Source organism: Lissotriton helveticus, chromosome 6 (genome assembly GCF_964261635.1).
Source record: "Lissotriton helveticus chromosome 6, aLisHel1.1, whole genome shotgun sequence".
Lineage (NCBI taxonomy): Eukaryota > Metazoa > Chordata > Amphibia > Caudata > Salamandridae > Lissotriton > Lissotriton helveticus.
In genome coordinates this window covers 1,656,278,852-1,656,300,711 of record NC_136067.1, presented here as the reverse complement: position 1 = coordinate 1,656,300,711, position 21,860 = coordinate 1,656,278,852, and the positions used below count along the sequence as shown (strand labels likewise).

Here is a 21,860-nt window from a genome sequence, read left to right as displayed (position 1 = left end):
TACAGAATATGAGCGTAAATATATATTGTTTATTCTCAAGTTTTATTTTGCGAGATTGTGAATAGTATATTTGCCAAACCCCTCTTAATAATTGTTGTATAGTCATTGAGATCAGTAAAAAGACATGATCTTAGGGAAAACAATAATATACATTTACCTCTTCCTCTGTCAGCGGTCTCTGAATCAGATTTCGCTTTTTTGTCTGCATCACATGTCGTTTCTTAAATCCTTCCTCGGAGTTGTATAACTCGGGTAATTCAACAGATTTTTTCTTGTAATTCAAAAGCTGAGCGAGCTCGTCCATTTTATTGTACTGTCTTTTATTTTCGAATTTGTGAATTATAGAAGGACTTCTTTTCTCAATGTAGTTAGGATTCATGTCCTGAATAAGTGGCCTTTTGTCCCATAGATCGTAATCATTATAGTCTGGCAAAAAAATCTTGTGCTTGTTTACGTCTTCACTGTCTGTAACTTGGCTTCCCACGTTTCTCCTTTTTTCAAAACCTCTGTTGTTCCACCACAGGTATTTATTGTATGGGTTAAATTGCCGCACTGCTCTTTTGTCTATGTCTTCATTGTAGTAGGGTTTAAACCTTACTCTGTCTGGACTTTTCATTTCCTCTTCACTTTCTTCAACATGGCTTTTCTTCTCTTCACTATGATATCTTTTTTCTATGTCTTGCTCTTCAGCCAGCTTGACCGGGTAATATCTTTTTTCCTCACCCAAGTTTTCTTCGACAAAAAAGCGCCTCTTTTCTTCTTTATTCTCCTTACTGTATTGCCTGTCTGACTCATCATCTTCTGTGCTTTCTTGGTCTTCGTTGTAACGCCTTTTCATTTCAGGACTTAATTTAGCATAGTAATTATACTTATTTTCCTGGTTCCCTCTGCTCTGTTGTCTTTTCTCTTCATATTCAGGCTGTAGCTCCCAATAGGATTGTCTCTTTTTTTCATAGTGATGCCTCTTTTCTCCATTCTCTTCACTGTTGTACCCCTTCTCTTCATCTCTTTCCTCACTGTAACTTCTCTTCTCCCACGCTTCCTCACTACCCATGCTTTGGTGTCTCTTTTTGTCTACTTCTTCAGAACTGTGACTTTCATAGGAATTTCTTTTCTCCTGATTGTGAGGGCGGTGATTGTTTCCATAAGTCCATTCGTCATAATTTGGAGAGCTGTACCTTTTCTTATTGTTGTAATGCGCGTCCTCATCATCTGATTCTTCAGATTCCTCACCTCTGTGTCCTTTTTCCAAATGGCTGATCCGCTTGTCCTCAGTAGATTGGTGATGTCTGGGCTTCCTGTGGTACGGTCTTTGCTTATAGTATCGCTTTTCCATGTCTTTGCTTTCATCGGATTCCTCATACTCTTTTGACAGGTGTGAGCCTTGTCTTTTTATTTGCTGAGAGTGAATTTCACTGCTTTCTTCCTCACTTCCGCGACTTCTCTTTTCGCTGCTCTGCAGCCATTCATCAGAAGGTGTGTGAGGGGCAGATCGCTTATCATCCTCCTCTTCATTAGAAAACACTTCCTTACTTTTTCCTTCAGAATGGGGTCTCTTATCAAGATGTTCAGTCTGTATTTCTTCTGAGTCCTCTTCATGGTGTTTCTTTTCTGCACTGTGGTGGTGTACTTCATCGTTGCCATCTTCATTGATCTCCTCGCTCCTTTTCTTGGACGATGGATAATTGCCTGTATCGTGATCTTCTTCTTCTTTGGAAAACTCTTTACCCAAGCCGTGCCGTTTTTCCTCCTCTACCGGTTGCTTTTCCTCCTCCTCATGTCGTTTTTCTTCATTTTCTCCCAAACTACTCTTTTCTCGCTCTTCATTTTGATGATGCTCTCCCCCGTTCATGTGCTGCAGTATTTCAGCATCACTTGGGGCTGTCAGATGTCTCTCTTCGTACTGCACATCTTCTCCATCACTTTTCTTTTCTACTTTCTCATGCTGTCCACCTGAAACAGAATGACACAGTTTCAATTTTATTTTCCAAATTCAATGTTAGGCTTGCATAAACAGGGCAATGTTAATGTAAGATCAACCACATTCCAATCTCTTTAGGCCAAAACCTGTCAATAATGGGAAGATTGAGGCCTTCTATACCCAGGGCGACAAGTCTCTTTGTCTATTGCATAATATAGTGTTGTGTTGTTCTAAGACAGGAAGATTGTCCTCATAGGTGCAAAGATAAAGCAGTCAGTGGTGTTACACCTTTACATTACTGACATCTCTGTAAGAGGGGCTCTAATTGCATTACCTGCTTGCACCAGAGGATACCTTATTCGCTACCAAAGAGGCATGTTAACAATTAAATTTACATAGATCAAGGAGGGACGTTGTAACATCAAGGACATGCAATATACAATCAAAACATTGAAGTATTCTGCAATGTACTGTGTGTCATTGTCTGCTGGTGTGTTTATATAGCCTTTGGTGAACAATGTATCACTTACAAAGAACGGAAATATCCATAGCATTGACACATTTCTAACGAGGTGAACATCGAAAGGGCATCTGTGCAATGGGTTAAAGAGAATAAATGCCAATTTTGGAAAATTCGCATCCAGCAAGCTAATAATCCCCGAGCAAACATTCGTTCATTAGCAAACGAAAATAGATAATGGGAAATTAATGAGATCCATTGGAAAAGGAAAATATAAAAAGTTTGGACGACTTGCAATACTGCAATACTACCATTCACATTGTATCCCAACCGGGGCAATTGGAACATTTATGAAAAAAGGTGCAGAATGTCAAATTGACTGGAACACCATACTGAGAAGACATTAGTTGCCTGTGTGAGCAGGAACTGTCACGCAGAAGCCTTCAGGTTTTAATACAAATCCACAGGCTTGTGGGTGAGAACTTGCATAATGACAAGCCAATTGTAATCAAGATCCTGCACTATTTTAAAGGTGGTTACTTTTTGAAGGCCTAGAATGTGCCTGTGGATGAAACTTGAATTACTCTTTATTAATAAGTGATGTCTTTAACTGTGCATTATTCATGACTTTCCTGCATGTGCCACAATGTGGCATACGAACACTATTCATGAATTTGTGTCCTCATGAATTATGTAACTGCCCCAACATAGGCCAGTTATTCGCCTATTTTGAGTGATAATATCTCCCTCTCTAGCAATATATCTTTACATCCTGTCAGCTTCTCCCACAATAAGCTGGACCATGGTTTACTTCTAAAATGTATTTAATCGCTAACAAAAGTATAAATATCTAAGAGGCAGGCACGTAAGGCCCAGAGAGTACAATAGATTTGTGATCAGGCTTGACTGAGAAGAATATTTTGTTTTGTACGCCTAACCATATGTGTATCTTGACAACATAAAGTATCCTTTCCTTCTCTAAATATAGCAATGGAAGATAATATATGCTCCAACAAATACATGAATCTATGAATAACACATGCTCTCAATTTAATCCCAATATCCTCATCTTCAGGTAGCTATAATTCTGCAATCTCTTAGCCTCTGTAATTTCCATTCTTTTGAATATCTGTGGCTAAAACTGTTGAACCCACAAGAAAGTGAAATGAATACAAAGGACAGCACCACTCACAAGGTCATCTTTCAAGTGTTTTCCAGTGGCAGGTGGTGAACTTTGAACCCGATTGTACATAATTAGCCACCCATAATCTCTGAGTGAGTGTAGCAAGTATGCTTCACTTCCCCAGGGAATTTTTTGAAAAATATGGAACAAGCTGGTGTATTTTATAATACAATTTGAAAACAAATGTGCGAAGCAGCCAGAGGGTTTACAAGCATCTCACAATAGGCGTGCATATTTCAATGTTTTCACAGAATGCAAAGGAAGTGCAACCCTCCCAAGGATACTGGGGTATCATACTCGACACATACATATTTGGAAACTTGATATCAAAACAAAGCATTTGGTTGTAGAATTGTGCTATATTTTCTATGAATTTGACGAAAATCCATAAAGTTGACAAGTAGATTAAATAAATAATCTGGCTGGATGCAATTTGACATCGCCTTTCAATAATTTCAAAATGTTTGTAGCACCTTTACCATCCATTGTAAACTTTATTTTGATCACTTGGAACTTAATAGTACATCACACTTCAATATCCATATAATCATGTTAAAAATGAGTCACAAAATTAAAAAATGCACAGAATGGACTCTCAAAGCTGCCTTCAAAAAATAAAAATAGACTCATTCTGACAGCACACTATCTGCAAATAGGTTGCACAAAACCTAGCCCTCATACCTTTACATTGTCTTCACCAGCTGTTCGATAAATATGCCCCTTTGACCACAATATTTTCCTAAAAGACAGCCTTTCATCAATTGTCACGAGAGATGCTAGCTAGAAACTGTTAGAGAGGATGACTGCTTTCACAGCAACAATTTACAGAACACATTATCAATTAAAGTGACAGTTGCGACAAAGGCTGAAAAATACAACCATACACGTTATTCAATCACAGATAAAAAGAATAAGAGGTATGGGCCACATATGAAAGACAATCGAACAATAAAACATTTGGTTTTCTTCACTTTATAGGCTAAACACAGGCAGATGATTGTGTCCAGACTACTATCGGTTTTTAAAGGAACACAAATCTAGCAATATAAAATTTTAAAGCAAAACTGCCTATATTTTATTAATTGGGTGGATGGCAGTCCAAACTAAGACTATGCAAGATACTAAAAAGAGCTTAGAGAAAATACATAGGGGCTGATTACAATGTCGGTCGGAGTTGCCTCCGACCGACACCATCGCGGATACGGGACAGACAGCATGATTACAATGCAACCGCACATTGTGCAGTTGCATACTCCCATTTCTCTATGGGAGCTTGTGCTACGGCCATAAACCGTCAGTAGCACAGGCTCCCATAGAGAAATGGGAGCTTGTGTAAATCCCTGCACCTTGTGGCAGGCACCTGCCTGCCACAGGGTGCTGGGATTTACACGGAGCACCGTAGGTGCCCCCCCAGGGCCACAACCGTAGGCCGCGGATGCAAAGGGCCCTGCTAGGGGCCCCCAAAGTCACTTTCCAACAGCCTTTCCATGTCAAAAAGGCCAGCTCGGAAAGGCTGTCGGAAACCGACATTGTAATCCCGATGGAGGAAACTCTGTCCTATTGGGATTGTGGTCTGGTCTCCGACTGTCTGACTGGCTCCCTGAGCACGTCGGTAGCCAGCGGGAATGACTGGTCAGTTTCAATCCCGACTGCCTAGATTGTAATTAAGCGGTCAGAATTGAAACCGACAATGTCAGTCGGAAAGCCTCCTAACAACATTGTAATCAGACCCCTAGTGTGTTTGAGATTCACACATCAGTTGTTTTCTATTTCTAGGATGCTCTTTGAGCGCCTGGTCCAGAGGGCCATTAAATATTTAGCCATACCAAACACCATAACTCTGCTTGTGTCAGTGCTGAGTATTCCGTAACTTCAAGGGGCTGTCTATTACCAATATTCCTGCACAAGGGAACAATCCACTTTGCCCTCAGGCTCTTGTAACAAGGGCAACAAAATAATACATGTACAAACATTGGCGCTCCCCCTGAGCATACTAGGAACAAGTCATCTGGTATAGCCTTTGTTTGCCATTTTTTGCAGTACATTTTCGTGGGAAGGGCGCCGTACCTGAATAGGAGATACAATTTCTATGTAGTAGAAGGGACAATTTAATCAAGGGTTTGTTTGTAATGTCGGCATGGTTTAAAATCCATGAAGCCTAATGTAAGAAATCCTTTGCACTTAATAACATTTTCCACTGATGCCAATTCTCAGTAAGTTTCTTTAGCTCTTCCTTTTGGGATCAAGCACATCTTTGCGGGTGAGGTACAGTATATTTCCAAACCCAGCTTCCTCAGGAATGCCCTAATGGATCTCATCCAGGAAATGTTATTAACACTTGGGGATGTAATACGATCTCTTACACCGACCCAATAAGATTCAAAAGTCTCGTAGACCACACCTGATTCCAAAACATTAATAGTCTACATTCTGTTATGTATAGGATCCTCCTTTGTGCCACGTCTAAGAAAACAGGGATCAGGGGAGTGCTTGCAGGGAGACTGAGTAGCAATCTTATGAATCTGTGCTCAATAAGTGCTAAGATGGCTAAGTTCTAGTTTACAAATGGGTAGTGGGATCAGTGGATCACTGTCCCATCCTGTGTTGCACACCTTAATTCCTCTTCCAGAAAAAGAGGTTCCAAACTTGTTTTCAACGTTTCAATTATGCTTTTATTCAGCAAAAGTTTCTTGATTTGCGTTTTTACACAAAATTGTTCATCATTTTTTAGACATTTGTGCGGTTTCTCTTTATATGTTTAAACATATCAACACTGTCCTTTTAAAGCCATCCAATGCATTTCGAGGCTTACCGCCTCTTCGTCAGGGAAAAGGATACTGAAATAAAATAAAATGTAGAATGCAATAAATGTTCAATAATTAATGTAAATCATGGCTGGTGTTGGGGGTTGTTCAGTGTGGGAGAGGAAGGGTTGTGTTTGGAGTCGTGCGTATTTATAGTGGCACCTTAGAAAAATTATCCCGCAACCTGTGTAACGTGGTTTACAAGTATCGACTTTGGGCTTACGTGTGGCTCTGTCGTTGGGACTCGCGTATTCTGAAAATTGCAAAATGCCTATTAGAATATTCTTAAAATTACTCAAGCGGGAAAGCTATCAGAAGCGGTAATGCTCCGTAGAGCTGTCGACTTCCCGTAGGGACTGACCTGTTAGTTCGTGCTTCGGTCTCTAAGCTGGTATCGCGCTTCCGCCATCTTGCGAACCGGGGTCTCAGTGCGAGTTAGGTGCTCGTGTCATGTGATGTTAGTAGCGGTCATGTGATCATAGAAACTAAAGACAGCTTCTGAGTGCGCTTGTTAGTCTGTTGTTCTGTGGCTGGTTAACGGGGTGAATACCGTTTCTAAGGTGTTATATAATATTAACCTGAAGGATGAGGGAAAATTAAAAAGTGGATAAAGTGGTACTGAGGGTTAACAATACATCACATTAAATTTAAAACAGTAGAACATAAATGTGAAGTTCATATTGAGGATGCACAGGGGTCCATTGTCACTCCATTCGTTGGTCCCTTTATATGTTATCATAAATAGCAAGAGAGTTCAATCCTTTCGTTGAGCCCAGATGGTTTCTGGGTAGATAGTCTTTGTATCCATGCATTTTCGCGTTGGAGAAGATATTTTGTGTTATCTCTACCTTCTGCTTTCTCAATAGTTTCCAGTACCATAAATCTCAGTTGAGAAATGTTATGGGAGTGTTCTTGAAAGTGCACGGCCACTGTAGATTTTATGTTCTTTAATCGTATGTTTGATTTGTGTTCGAACAGTCTTGTTTTGATTTTTCTTTCAGTTTTGCCAATGTAGACTTTGCCGCATGGGCATTTTAAAGCGTAAATCAGATTGCTAGAGTCGCATGTGGCGTTCACTTGAATTTTAATTGCATTCCCCCTCGTGGGATGATTGATCACATTTCCTTTCATGACGTTATTACAGTTCCCACAGTTCAAGCATGGTTTAGTACCCATGAATTTGGTGGCTGGTTTCTGTTTGTATTGGACTAGTTCACCGATGTTAGGTGCCCTCGTGAACGCAAACAATGGAGGTTCTTGAAATATCTGGTTGAAATCTGGTTCCAAATTAAGTAATGCCCAGTGTTGGTGTATGATGCTTTTGAACTTCGCACTGGCGGTTGAGTATTTAGACACTGCCACTATACGGTTTTGTTCTTTATCCTGTCTGGGTTTAAGTAGTTTAGATCTTTCAATTGTGTTAATCCTCTCTATGGATTCCTTGATGATTTGAGGAGGGTACCCTCTTTGGTGAAATTTCTCCGCTACTTCTGTGATTCTCAATGTGGTGTTTTGCGGGTCTGATATTATACGCTTGACTCTCGCCATTTGGGAAAATGGGAGATTTTTCCTGAGGTTTGGCTCATGAAAACTTGAAAAATGAAGCATATTATTTCTGTCTGTAGGCTTCGTGAATAAGTCAGTTTCAAATCCTTGAGAGTTCACTGTGACTTTTACATCCAAGAAATTGACGCTTGTGTCCGATATTTCCCAAGTTAATTGGATTCGTTCGTCAATCAGATTAAATTCGGTTAGTAAATTAGATAGTATCTCTTTACTGCTCTTCCATACGATGAATATATCATCGATATATCTCGTGAATAATTTCAGGTTGTCCGTCCACTCCTTTTTTGTGAAAATATGAGCTTCTTCATATTGTTGCATGAACAAATTAGCATAGACTGGTGCTGCCGAGTTGCCCATAGCCATGCCCACAAGTTGAAGATACCAGGTGTCTTGATATTTAAAATAACTATGATAGAGAGTAAACAGCATAAGTTCCATAAGGAATGTTTGAAATCCACTGTCAATTGAAGAGTTTAACAAAGTTTTTTCAATCGCTTCAATGCCCAATGAGTGGGGTATTGATGTATATAAGGACCGTACATCTGCTGTACATAGGATTAAGGTCTCATCCGGATTGATTTCAATACTGTGCAATTTGGAGATGAAGTCAGTGGTGTCCCTTGTGTAGGTCCTCATTGTTTGTACAGCTGGCTGTAGATATTTATCTATTAATTGTCCCACAGGTTCGTGTATACTTCCACATGTAGAGACAATGGGTCTCATGGGAGGGTCCATCAGATCTTTGTGTATTTTTGGCACCATTTTCAGGGTGGGACTCTTTGGGTTTGTCTTAGTTAGGAATTTCTTAGTGCGTGCATTGATGATACCTAGGTCATATGTCTTTTCTAGAAGGGTCGTCAGTGTTTTGGTGAATTCCATGGATGGGTTATTCTCCAGTCTCATGTAGGTGTTAGTATCGCTGATGTGTTCTATAACTTTGAGGTTGTACATGCTTTGATCCATGATGACTAGGGCTCCCCCTTTATCCGCTTTTACACATTTAATGTGTTCGTTTGATGAAATCCTTTTTAAGGTGTCTAAATCTTTTTGTGTGATATTTTTATGGTGTTTCTTTCCATGGCCAATTTTTTTAAGATCTTGCTTTACTCTGTTTTCAAAAAGATCCAGTGTTTTGTGGCTTACGGGCGATTGGAATGTACTATGGGGACGTAGTCCTAATAGTTGATCTGGTTCATCTGTTGGTTGCTTGGGCACCACGTTATCAAAGAAATGACGTAATCGTAACTTCCGCATGAGTTTGAAAAACGCTACTTCCAGTTCTAGATTATCAGTTTGGGTGGTGGGTACAAATGAGGTACCTTTTTGTAGAAGGTTTTCCTCCTGTTGGGTTAATTTATATTTGCTAATGTTAATGACTAGTTGTTCTGGTTTTATTTCTTCGTGGATTTCTTGTCCTTGATCACACCTGATGTGCTCCTCGTGGTGGGGGGTTCTTTCTCCCTCTCTTTGTCTTTTTCTTTCTCTTTTTCCTTTGCTTTGTCCTCTCCTGGGTCGCCTCTTAGCGACTGACCTTGTTCTAAAAAAGAATTCGGTTCTTCTGGTCGGCTCGTGGTTGGTTGTTCTGCTTGGTCCTTATCCGGTTGTGTTCTTGTCGGTTGGGCTCGTCTGGGTCGCTGTGAGTTCTCACTACCTGAAGAGGATGTATCTGTTTGTGAATTGTACGGTCTATTGCGTCTTTTTTGGGCATATATATCCGCCCACGTGTATACTTCTCCTAGGCGGTAATCCAGGGTGTCTCTTTTGTATTTCCGAATTTTTCGTTCGTTTATTTCCGCAGAGTGTTTATCCATCTGTGTTTTTATGTCCTCCAAGATGGTATTCAATTCTTCTTCAGATAGCATTTTTGATAGTTCTGTTGATGTTTGTGTGATCTCTATCGTGAGTTCTTCCAGTATTCCAGAGAGTTCTTCAATAATTAAAAGAATAAGGTCCAAAGAACATTTATTTAAGATTTCATACCACTTGTCCTGGAATTTTTTGGAATTCTTACACAGGGAAGGCTTGAGGGCAATTCGTAGACCCCTGGGTATGCGTTGGTTGCGGTGGTATTTAACCAATGTAGTAGCGTGTAGTTGTTGGTTTATGCGTCTCTTGCTGAGATAAATCAGTTGTCTAATATGTTGTTCCTTGGAGCGAGGATAAAGAACAAAACCGTATAGTGGCAGTGTCTAAATACTCAACCGCCAGTGCGAAGTTCAAAAGCATCATACACCAACACTGGGCATTACTTAATTTGGAACCAGATTTCAACCAGATATTTCAAGAACCTCCATTGTTTGCGTTCACGAGGGCACCTAACATCGGTGAACTAGTCCAATACAAACAGAAACCAGCCACCAAATTCATGGGTACTAAACCATGCTTGAACTGTGGGAACTGTAATAACGTCATGAAAGGAAATGTGATCAATCATCCCACGAGGGGGAATGCAATTAAAATTCAAGTGAACGCCACATGCGACTCTAGCAATCTGATTTACGCTTTAAAATGCCCATGCGGCAAAGTCTACATTGGCAAAACTGAAAGAAAAATCAAAACAAGACTGTTCGAACACAAATCAAACATACGATTAAAGAACATAAAATCTACAGTGGCCGTGCACTTTCAAGAACACTCCCATAACATTTCTCAACTGAGATTTATGGTACTGGAAACTATTGAGAAAGCAGAAGGTAGAGATAACACAAAATATCTTCTCCAACGCGAAAATGCATGGATACAAAGACTATCTACCCAGAAACCATCTGGGCTCAACGAAAGGATTGAACTCTCTTGCTATTTATGATAACATATAAAGGGACCAACGAATGGAGTGACAATGGACCCCTGTGCATCCTCAATATGAACTTCACATTTATGTTCTACTGTTTTAAATTTAATGTGATGTATTGTTAACCCTCAGTACCACTTTATCCACTTTTTAATTTTCCCTCATCCTTCAGGTTAATATTATATAACACCTTAGAAACGGTATTCACCCCGTTAACCAGCCACAGAACAACAGACTAACAAGCGCACTCAGAAGCTGTCTTTAGTTTCTATGATCACATGACCGCTACTAACATCACATGACACGAGCACCTAACTCGCACTGAGACCCCGGTTCGCAAGATGGCGGAAGCGCGATACCAGCTTAGAGACCGAAGCACGAACTAACAGGTCAGTCCCTACGGGAAGTCGACAGCTCTACGGAGCATTACCGCTTCTGATAGCTTTCCCGCTTGAGTAATTTTAAGAATATTCTAATAGGCATTTTGCAATTTTCAGAATACGCGAGTCCCAACGACAGAGCCACACGTAAGCCCAAAGTCGATACTTGTAAACCACGTTACACAGGTTGCGGGATAATTTTTCTAAGGTGCCACTATAAATACGCACGACTCCAAACACAACCCTTCCTCTCCCACACTGAACAACCCCCAACACCAGCCATGATTTACATTAATTATTGAACATTTATTGCATTCTACATTTTATTTTATTTCAGTATCCTTTTCCCTGACGAAGAGGCGGTAAGCCTCGAAATGCATTGGATGGCTTTAAAAGGACAGTGTTGATATGTTTAAACATATAAAGAGAAACCGCACAAATGTCTAAAAAATGATGAACAATTTTGTGTAAAAACGCAAATCAAGAAACTTTTGCTGAATAAAAGCATAATTGAAACGTTGAAAACAAGTTTGGAACCTCTTTTTCTGGAAGAGGAATTAAGGTGTGCAACACAGGATGGGACAGTGATCCACTGATCCCACTACCCATTTGTTTACAGTGTACGCCGTGGGATACGCGACGATACTGTGTTTGCACCCAGAACCACAAATACACAGCTGTACCACATTTGCTGTGCGTCGTGTCAATTTTCCTAAGTTCTAGTTTACCCACAATTCTGCCCCATACAATACTGACCCCAATGCCTTGGTATTGTAAATCTCAAGTGCAGGGGCTACGCTTTTTGACACCGTCCAACTGTAGATTTTATCTATACTTGTAGTCTGATGGATTATTAACAAATGTTTTTTCAAGCTGTGGGGCCCAACTCAGATTGAGAGTAAGCCTTATACCTAAGTAATCAAACGTTGACAGCAAATCCATGGGGTTCTCTTCCACTAACATGCGTCTCTTGCAGTGTTTCGTTTCTCGGTTAGAGAAAACCATATATTTGATCTTGGAACTATTCAATTCCAGCCCGCTCATCACAGAAAGAATTAAAATGATCTAGTAACTGTTGGGGACTTTCAATGGGGTGTCATCGGCGAAGAGGAGGGCTGGAACCCTCCTCCCCCAGACTTTTTGTGGAGCACACCCATCTCTATTCAGACACTTCACCACCCGTCAATATATGATGAAACAGGGTAGGGGTGAGAACACACCCCTGTCTGGCTCCACATTTTACCATGATGGGATCGGGTAGTTGTCCTTCCTCCCCCCATCTAACCTGGGCAAGGTTGTCCACATGAACTCTCACCAATGTATCCAGTAAATTAGCAGGAATTCCCATTTCAGCAAACACCCTCCAGAGTTTGCCCCTAGGCACCAGATCAAAAGCAGTTCTCAAATCAATGAAAGCAACAAAGAGTTTGCCCCTTATTTATTATTACCTCCTTTCGAAAGATGTAAACAAAATGGAAAACCTGGTCCAGGGTACTAACATTAGGTAGAAAACCCGCCTGAAAATCAGACAGGACGTCTTCTTCTAAGATCCACTCTTGAAGGCTTGTGAGTACCTTTTTGCAGAACCTTTTCTCCAAGGGGTCGATCAAGCTAATAGGCCTGTAGTTCCCAGGCTTAGTCTGGTCCTCTTTCTTGAAGATTGTGATAATCTCCGCTAGTTTGTATGATGCTTGGATTTCCATCACTGAATTTATACCTTTCGACATTGCGCCTCAGAAATTTCACATGCTTATAAACCGCCAAAGTGGGCCACCAACTTCTGTGGTTGAACAAAGAATTCATGGGCAGTATTTGGGCCATTTTGACATACACCTGTTCTCTTTCAAAATGCCTTATATCTCTGACTGTTAAGGATCTTTGGAGATAGGACCATAAAATGCTTGCACAATCCTTTTGTGCTTGTTCAAATGCCAGCCAATTTCGAATCCTACACCTCACCAGGTTATCCCTAGAGTTTGATTTGGCCGCGGATAGGGGATTACTTTTGGCTATTCTGCAAGCATGATTGTACCTGGCCACTGTCTTAGCCTCTTTCTGAACCGCTTGTTTATTTTGGACTAATAGGTCCCTTATCTGAGAATACAGTGAGTCGTAGATGGATATTATTTCCTCATTTCTATGTTCTTGGTGGAAGTAATAGATGTTAGTTTTTACCCAGATTGCTTAGACTCCGAGAGGGTCCTCTCTACCCAATCTGGACCAAATTTAGACAGAAAGATGTCTACCCACTCCTATAAAACTGAGAAAGGCACCATGTCACTTAAAAGACATATATCTTGGGTGTGTATAAATTTGCCCAATTCCTGCTCTGGGAGCAAGCTGGAGATTCTATCTACGTTCCATGCCATATTTTAAATCTGAGACTGTTTATTCAGGATCAAATTGATTTGAACACAATCAATCAATCAATCACTCAAGGGTTTGTTGAGCGCGCTACTCACCCGTGAGGGTCTCAAGGGGCTGTGGGTCGGGGGATGGTGTTCGCAACTCCGATTAGCTGAAGAGTCAGGTCTTAAGGGCCTTCCTGAAGGTGTTCAGGGAGGGGAAGAGTCTAATGTCTGCCGGGAGCTCATTCCAGGTTTTGGCCGCAATGTGGGAGAAGGATCTTCCACCTGCTCTGGCTCTGCAGATGCGTGGGGTTTTGGCCAGTGCGAGGTTGGAATATCGGAGGTTCCTTTTGGATACGTGGAAGTTGATTCTGTCGTTGAGGTATTTGGGTCCGGTGTTATGTAGGCATTTGTAGGCATGGGTGAGGACTTTGAAGGTGACTCTTTTCTCAGCAGGGAGCCAGTGGAGCGTTTGAAGGTGTTGGCTGATGTGTTCATGCCGGGGGATGCCAAGGACGAGTCGGGCGGCGGTATTCTGCATTGTCTGTAGTTTGCGGAGTAGGGACTTGTTCATGCCAGAGTATAGTGAGTCTGCATAGTCCAGTCTTCTGGTGATGAGTGCGTTGGTGACTGTCTTCCTTAACTCTGGGAAGATCCATTTGAAAGTCTTGCGGAGGGTGTTGAAGCAGCTGGAGGTGACAGCGTTGAGCTGTCGGTTCATGGTGAGGGATGAGTCGAGGACGATGCCAAGGTTTTTGGCGTGGTCCGAGGGGGTCGGTGGGCTTCCGAGGGCTGCCGGCCACCAGGTGTTGTCCCATGCTGAAGGGGTGGTTCCTAGTATGAGGATTTCTGTCTTCTCGGCGTTGAGTTTGAGGCAGCTGTGGGTCATTCAGATGGCTACCTCTTGCATTCCTTTCTGGAAGTTGAGTCTGGTGGTGGCGGGGTCTTTGGTGAGGGAGAGGATGAGCTGGGTGTCGTCAGCGTAGGAGACAATGTTGAGGCTGTGTTGTCAGATGATGGCAGCAAGGGGAACCATGTAGATGTTGAAGAGGGACAGGATCAGCGATGATCCCTGTGAGACACCGCAGGTGATTTCCGTGGGATCTGAGAGGAAGGGCAGCAGTCTAATTCTTTGGCTTCTTCCAGTGAGGAATGATCGGATCCAGGCTAGGGCTGTTCCTGGTACGCCGGCGTCATTTAGTCTGGCGATGAGTGTGCGGTGGGAGACGGTATCGAGGGCTGCTGATAGGTAGAGTAGGGTGAGGGCTACGGAGTGGCCTTTGTCCAGGAGGGTGCGGCTGTCATCTGTGGCGGTGAGTAGGGTGGTCTCTGTGCCATGGTTGCTTCGGAATCCGTATTGGGACGGGTCGAGGATGGCATTGTCTTCCATGAATCGTGTCAGTTCCTTGTTGACTGTTTTCTCTGCAACTTTGGCCACGAAGGGTAGGAGCGAGGTGGGCCGGTAGTTCTTGAGGTCGGTTGGGTCAGCTGTCGACATCTTGAGCAGGGGCCTGACTTCTGCACATTTCCAGTTATCTGGGAAGGTGCCTGTTTTGAGGGTTGTGTTAATGGTGCGTCTGGGGCGGGCTGGTGCGTCTGGGGGTCGGGCCGGCTGTGGTGTCGGGTGGAAGTTGTTGTAGAGGTTTTTGATCTTGAGGTGAAAGTATGTTCCAAGCTTGTCACAGAGGTCTTGGGATGGGGTGATGTCTGTGGTTTTGCTGCGAGAGTTGGTGAATTCCTGGATGACAGTGAAGAGTTCTTTGGAGTTGGTGAGGATTTTGGTGTGTATGAAGGTCCTCTTGGTGGTTCTGATTTGGTTGTGGTAGTCCGTCATGGCATCCTTGTAGGTGGCATGGTTTTCGGGTGTCTTGGTGTTTCTCCAGTTCTTCTCCAGGTCTCTGCAGGTGCGTCTGGCTTCTTGGAGGTCAGTGGTGAACCAGGCGGCTTTCGTGGGGCGTTATTTGTCGGGGTTGCATCGTGGTGCGAGCCCGTCTGCTCATTTGGAGATCCAGGTGTGGAGTTCTCTGCCTGTGATGTTGGCATTGGATGCTGAAGTGTGGTTGTTTCGGGTGAGGGTGGAGATGAGTTGGTCGTTGGTGACCTTGCTCCAGTTCCTTCGTGGAGGGCGTGGTTCTGGTTTGGGTGCCCTGGGTTTGTCGATGGTGAAATATACGCAGTAGTGGTTGGTCCATGGGGGTTGTGTTGTTTGGCTGAAGTGAACGCTGTCACCTGCTGCGAAGATGGAGTCGAGGGTGTGTCCTGCTCTGTGGGTCGGTGTGGAGACGCGTTGTTTGATTCCGATGTTGGCGATGTTGTCGCGAAGGGTGGTGGAGGTGGGGTCGCTGGCGTTGTCGAGGTGGAAGTTCAGGTCTCCGATGAGTATGTAGTTTGTTGTGGCGATGGCGTGGGGTGCGATGAGGTCGGTGATGGTGGAGGCAAAGGGCACCGGGGTCTGTAGATGAGGGTTCCCCAGAGCGTGGAGTTGGGGCTGGTCAGGACCTGGTAGTACAGGTCTTTGGCGGAGGGGAAGGTTTCACAGGAGGTGGTGATGAGCCGGAGGGTGTTCTTGTGGGGGATGGCGTGGCCCCCTCCCTGTTGGTTGGGGCGGTTCTTCCTCTAGATCTTGTACCGGTCTGGGATGGCCCTGTTGATGTCGGGGGCGGAGGAGACGTTGATCCAGGTCTCTGTGAAGAAAGCGATGTCGGGCGAGAGAGAGTTGAGCAGATTCCAGATCTCCATGGCGTGTTTGTGTATGGAGCACACATTGAGGAGGATGCATCATAGGGTCTCGCCGGTGTTGGTTTCTGCGGTGTTGGAGATCGGAGTGGTGGTGAAGGTTTGGCGGCAATGAAGGCAGGAGAATTGTCCATGGGTCATGTTTGGCGTTGCCTGTTGGCAGTTGCTGAGTGTCCGGGGTTGAGTGCGTGGCACTGGTTGCGGGCATGTCGCGGACGGGCGCAGATGGGCTTGCCTTAAGTGTGCCTTCGGCATGCGTCCGCTACACGACCATGCAGCAGCCGCCATTAAGAAGGGGAGGGATGATCAGCTGGGAGGCGGGAACGGCAAGGACAGGGGGCGGGGCCACAGGGGCAGCAGCGACAGGAGTGAGGAGCGAGAGAAAAACAACAGGCACAGAAAAAAAGGTACAAGTCGAAAAAAACAGCTACAAGTACAATTATACCTTATACAGTTACCTAAAAACGAACAATCAATCGCAAAAATTACCACAGAGAGCAATCACGAACAATCAGGCGCAAGACAGGTAGGAGGCAGCAACGGGCGACACACGGGACCTGCAGCGGCCTAGAACACCTTGCAGGAGGGGCCGGAGGGCTCAGCGGCAGGGAAAGTAGAGCGGAGCAGTTGGGGACAGAGCAGGCCAGTGACAGAGTTTCCACGCCTAGCTACCAAGTACTTCCATGTTTATTTCCCCACAGCTCCATCCTGGATGAAAAATACTGCACTTTGGAGGAGCCCTGCTCCCCATAGTGGATGACCTGTATTCCGGGTCCTGGGAGGATAAGTCATTGAATGCCACCCACATGATCTTGCATCCCCCATGCAACTCAATGTAGTATCCATGGCTATCAATCCAAGTTATTAGCGCAGGGTCCCTTGCCCGCTGTGCCACTGGAATTAAGCTAGCCAGGCTGATGAGGGATGATACCCCTAAACTGGTCCCAGGATTCTTGTTTCCGGTCCAGGGAGGACATGGTCTGGCAGTTCGGGCTGGACAGTCCCCATGAGGAGCAGAGTCAAGACTGATTTGCATATGGATTAAACCACATCTCTTGACTGTGGGTGAGTGGTTGAAAAGTTTCCATCATCTTGTTGTGTTTTCTTTGCCTTGGATCGTCCTGCACAGCAGCACTGCATCGTGCTTTAGTAGCCCAGTTCACATGTGTTGCAAGCAAGGGTGATGGAACTTGTGGTGCCCAACAGCAGCATGTTCCAGTGACTCCCCTGGCAGCTAGTCACTTTTCGGATGCCAGATCCCAAAGGAAAGCGTGGCTGCAATGCGCTTTCGTAGCGCCCTACACATGTTTTGCATGCAAGGGGTTCTGGGACTTGTGGTGTCCAATGGCAGCATGTTCCAGTGGCTCCCCTGGTAGCTAGCAAAACAAACAAGATGATGGACGGAATGTTGCACAATGGCAAAACATTCAACCCCAGACTGGGGGTGAATGTTTTGCCATTGTTCAACATTCCGTCCATCATCTTGTGTGTTTTGCTGTTCACCCTATGTGGGTAGGGTACGCCCAGACGTGGGTCCCGTGCTCACTACGCCACTGGAGTCAAGCTATCATGGCTGAAGACGGCTGATAGCCAGAAACCGGTCCTAGTATGCTTGATTCTGGTCCAGGGAAGACATGGCTTGGCAGTTCGGTCTGGACTGTTCTCATGAAGCACAGGGTCAAGACTGATTTGCATATGGCCATGTCTGAACTGGGCTGACTTGGTTAGCAAAATAACGATGGATTAAACCCAGATCTGAGACTGGGGGTGAATGTTTTGCCATTGTTCAACATTCCGTCCATCATCTTGTGTGTTTTTCTGCTCACCCTATGTGGGAAGGGTATGCCCAGACGTGGGTCCCGTGCTCACTACGCCACTGGAGTCAAGCTATCCTGGCTGAAGACGGCTGATAGCCAGAAACCGGTCCTAGGATGCTTCATTCTGGTCCAGGGAAGACATGGCTTGGCAGTTCGGTCTGGACTGTTCCCATGAGGCACAGGGTCAAGACTGATTTGCCTATGGCCATGTCTGAACTGGGGTGGCTTGGTGAGCAAAATAACGATGGATTAAACCCATATGTGTGACTGGGGGTGAATGTTTTGCCATTGTTCAACATTCCGTCCATCATCTTGTGTGTTTTGCTGTTCACCCTATGTGGGAAGGGTATGCCCAGACGTGGGTCCAGTGCTCACTACGCCAGTGAAGTCAAGCTATCCTGGCTGATGACGGCTGATAGCCAGAAATCGGTCCTAGGATGCTTGATTCTGGTCCAGGGAAGACATGGCTTGGCAGTTCGGTCTGGACTGTTCCCATGAGGCACAGGGTCAAGACTGATTTGCATATGGCCATGTCTGAACTGGGGTGGCTTGGTGAGCAAAATAACGATGGATTAAACCCAGATCTGTGACTGGGGTTGAATGTTTTCCCATTTTTCAACATTCCGTCCATCATCTTGTGTGTTTTGCTGTTTCCCCTGGTAGCTAGTCAATTTTCTGATGTCAGGTTCTACAGGAAAGGCGGGCTGCAACGCTCTTTAGTAGCGCAGTTCACGTATGTTGCAAACAATGGGTGATGGGACTTGTGGTCCCTAGCATCTGCATTTTACAGTGTCTCCCCCAAGTCAATTTCCTGATGTCAGCTTCCCCAATCAGTCACCATCGTCCATCTTCAGCTGCAGCAGCAATGGGAGGAGGCGGTGTTCAGTGGCAGGCGACCAGGCTTCTTGCATGCTTCTACCAAGGAACAAGGGCTCGGAGGGATTGGCTTGTGCGATTCCTTCCTGCAGTGGCGGAAGCATTGTGTGCCGGTGCATGCAGCACGTGGGCGAAATCACCTCTTTTTGTGCACAAGGCATCACGTGGACATTACGCCTTCATGCATGTTTGAACCTGTTGGAGTCTGCCAGGGTGGAGGAGCATCTTTATTTAATTTGTATCTTTGACAACCTCAATTGCCCATCCTGTTCCTTCCAACATGAATCTGGTCATATTTTATGACTGGGAATCTACAGGAAAGGGGAGGGGGGCTTGCATGAAAAGTTGCGCAATTCTCACAATCTCAGGCCATTGGCAACATGAAATTCTTCAGGATAGACTGGTATCACATGTTAGATACAATATAATCCATAAACGTTATATTAAAGTTATAATCTCTAATAAGATATAATGCATATGCCTCTTCAAAATTGGGGGCAGGCCCCCCTTAGGGGGCCTCAGGTGATCCCAGAGGGGGTGCCAGACTCTGGCCTCAAGAAGCATTGTGCTGATAACCGTGCCATCACTAACAACTTTTGCTATTTATAGCCTAGCTGGGAGAAGGTTTCAAAAGGGAAAAAACTCCAAATATTCTTAAACCCCCTACTTCTAATAGTCACACTGTGGATACTTGTAAGGTCTGCCTGACCGGAATAGAATGTTTGGCTATCATGCATTTTTAAAACAGTAACAGAATGTAGCTGCAGTGTTTAAATATCTATAGACATATTGAAACATTACCAAGTTAATAAAATAATTGTGAAAAATTCTGAGGTGGACCTATGATTTTTTTTCCCACTGGGAGGGGGGCGTGGCAATAAAAAGTTTAAAGACCACTGCCTTAGGTTATACCAATCCTACAAGCCCAGGTCTCATAAAAGAATAGTGATGATGCATATTGCCACCATAATCAATGTCAAAATATATATGTATGCATCAAGAAATGGTTTCACATTAGGCATAAAATAACTGCAATAGCAGCAAGTGCCCTTTGACACCGTGGGAATAATATCAGTCATAAGAGGTACCAAATCAACCTGAATGATCACTTTAAGGGCCGGATTACGATGTCAATAGGAAATGCTCCGGATGGGATTCCGTATTGCAGAGTCCAATTCTGAACCCTTGTTTCCGTACGGATCACCCAGATTTCCCAATGACTGATTACGATGCCCGGAAACCGTTCGAGCAGTCTGAATTGGTTCTGAAAGACATCCGGACAGCCCGAGTCTTTTAGAGCCAATTCATACAGCTCCATGGACACAGCTTCCGGATGAGCTATTACGATGACCGATTCGTACAGCCGTTCTGATTCAGTTTGCCCGAGACGAAAAGGCTGCCGGAATCTGTCTTTGGGGGCTTGTTGCAGACCCCCTTTCATCCAGAGACGTACGAATGTAGCCAATGGGGGTACCCAATGGAACCCACTTCCCAACCATGCAAAATGTGGCAGGCACCGTGGGGTGCCTGCCACCGGGTGCAAGATTGTCACCAACCACCCCTTTTTTTCAGTGGGAGTCTGTGTTCTCGTTTGGAACACATGCTCCCATTGAAGTCAATGCGAGTCCGACCGAAGGATGTTGTGAAGCATCGTAATCGGTTGTCCGGACTCTCAAGACCTGATTCGTTTGGAAACTAGTCTGGAACCGATCCTTTCAGGACAATTTCCTAATGACATCATAATCGGGGCCATAGTGTCAGCTCAAAATGCATTATCCAAATGCAATGAATTGAGCTTTAAACGTCTACATCCCATTTTCTTAAAATACATATACTTTGCCAGCAAATTGTTGCTTTTAATATTTGCTAAATAAATGTGATTTTCCTCAAACACCTGCTTGATATTTTCTAAAACTCCACAAAGTTTGATCCCAAATACTCACTTCTCTCCTTGTATACACCACCTAATCCCCAAACAAAACTGTACCGTTCTCTACAACAACAAAAAATCTGCCTTATTTCACTTTTTATTTTTAATTGATACGAGTAGGGTCCTAATTATTACCTTGATAGTTTTATCAGGAACTCTCTCACACTAATGCTCCATTTCTACAGATTCGACCAAATATATCCTAGGATTACCACTATAAATAAAGGGTTGTATTGCAGAGGCACACGTTGTTAAACCACGTGTGCCTCTAAAACGCTGCCCGACCAACAAATGCGTCTGAGCAACGCATTCCTTTACTGTGCATGCCTTTACCATGCAAATTCGTGGTAAAGGAATGATTGATAAAGGGATGTGTGCTAAATATCGCACCCCAGCCCCTCTGCCCTGAGCCCTAAAACCCTGGTCCCTGCCCTATAAACAACCCGACCACAAGAGCCCTAAAAACGACTCCCCACACCCAAAAACCTAAAACTACCCCAATCCCCCTTCCCTGAGCCCTAAAACCCTGGTCCCCACCCTATAAACAACCCGACCCCCCTCCCTGAACCCTAAAAACGACCCCATCACTAAAACCTCATACTAACTAGCCCCTTCCTGCCCTAAACCCTAAAACCCTGGCCCAGCCCTATAAAAAAATTGGAGCCCTAAAAACAACCCCATCGCTAAAACATACAACTACCCCAACCCCCCCGGAGCCCTAAAACCAGGCTCCCTGCCCTATAAACAAAGCAACCCCCCCGAGCCCTAAAAACCACCCCATCCCTAAAACTACCCCACACTCACCCAAAACCTGCCCCACTTACCAGTACGTGTCCTCTCCCGATCCTTCCTCTTCCTGTGCACGCCCATCCGTGCATCTTGACCGCATACTGTCATAACCAAGCATATGGTCTGGTTAAGGCACATGTGTGGTTAAGGCAAGCTTGGTTACACTTGCGGGGAAACAGCACATGTGGCTCTGCCAGCGTTGTTAAGACCATTTCCCTAAATAAAGACTCCCCACCATGAACCACGGTAGTCACCAGAT

General features: G+C 44.3%; 1 protein-coding gene across 1 annotated transcript in view; it reads right to left on the bottom strand.

Annotated features, from left to right (window-relative positions):
- The window catches only part of CHGB (chromogranin B), a 343,457-nt gene that overhangs the window by 28,595 nt on the left and 293,002 nt on the right, over positions 1–21,860 (bottom strand). The window contains exon 4 of the mRNA XM_078649509.1: positions 158–1,953. Within this exon, the coding sequence (XP_078505635.1) occupies positions 158–1,953 (1,796 nt within the window). The remainder of the gene's footprint in view (positions 1–157; positions 1,954–21,860) is intronic.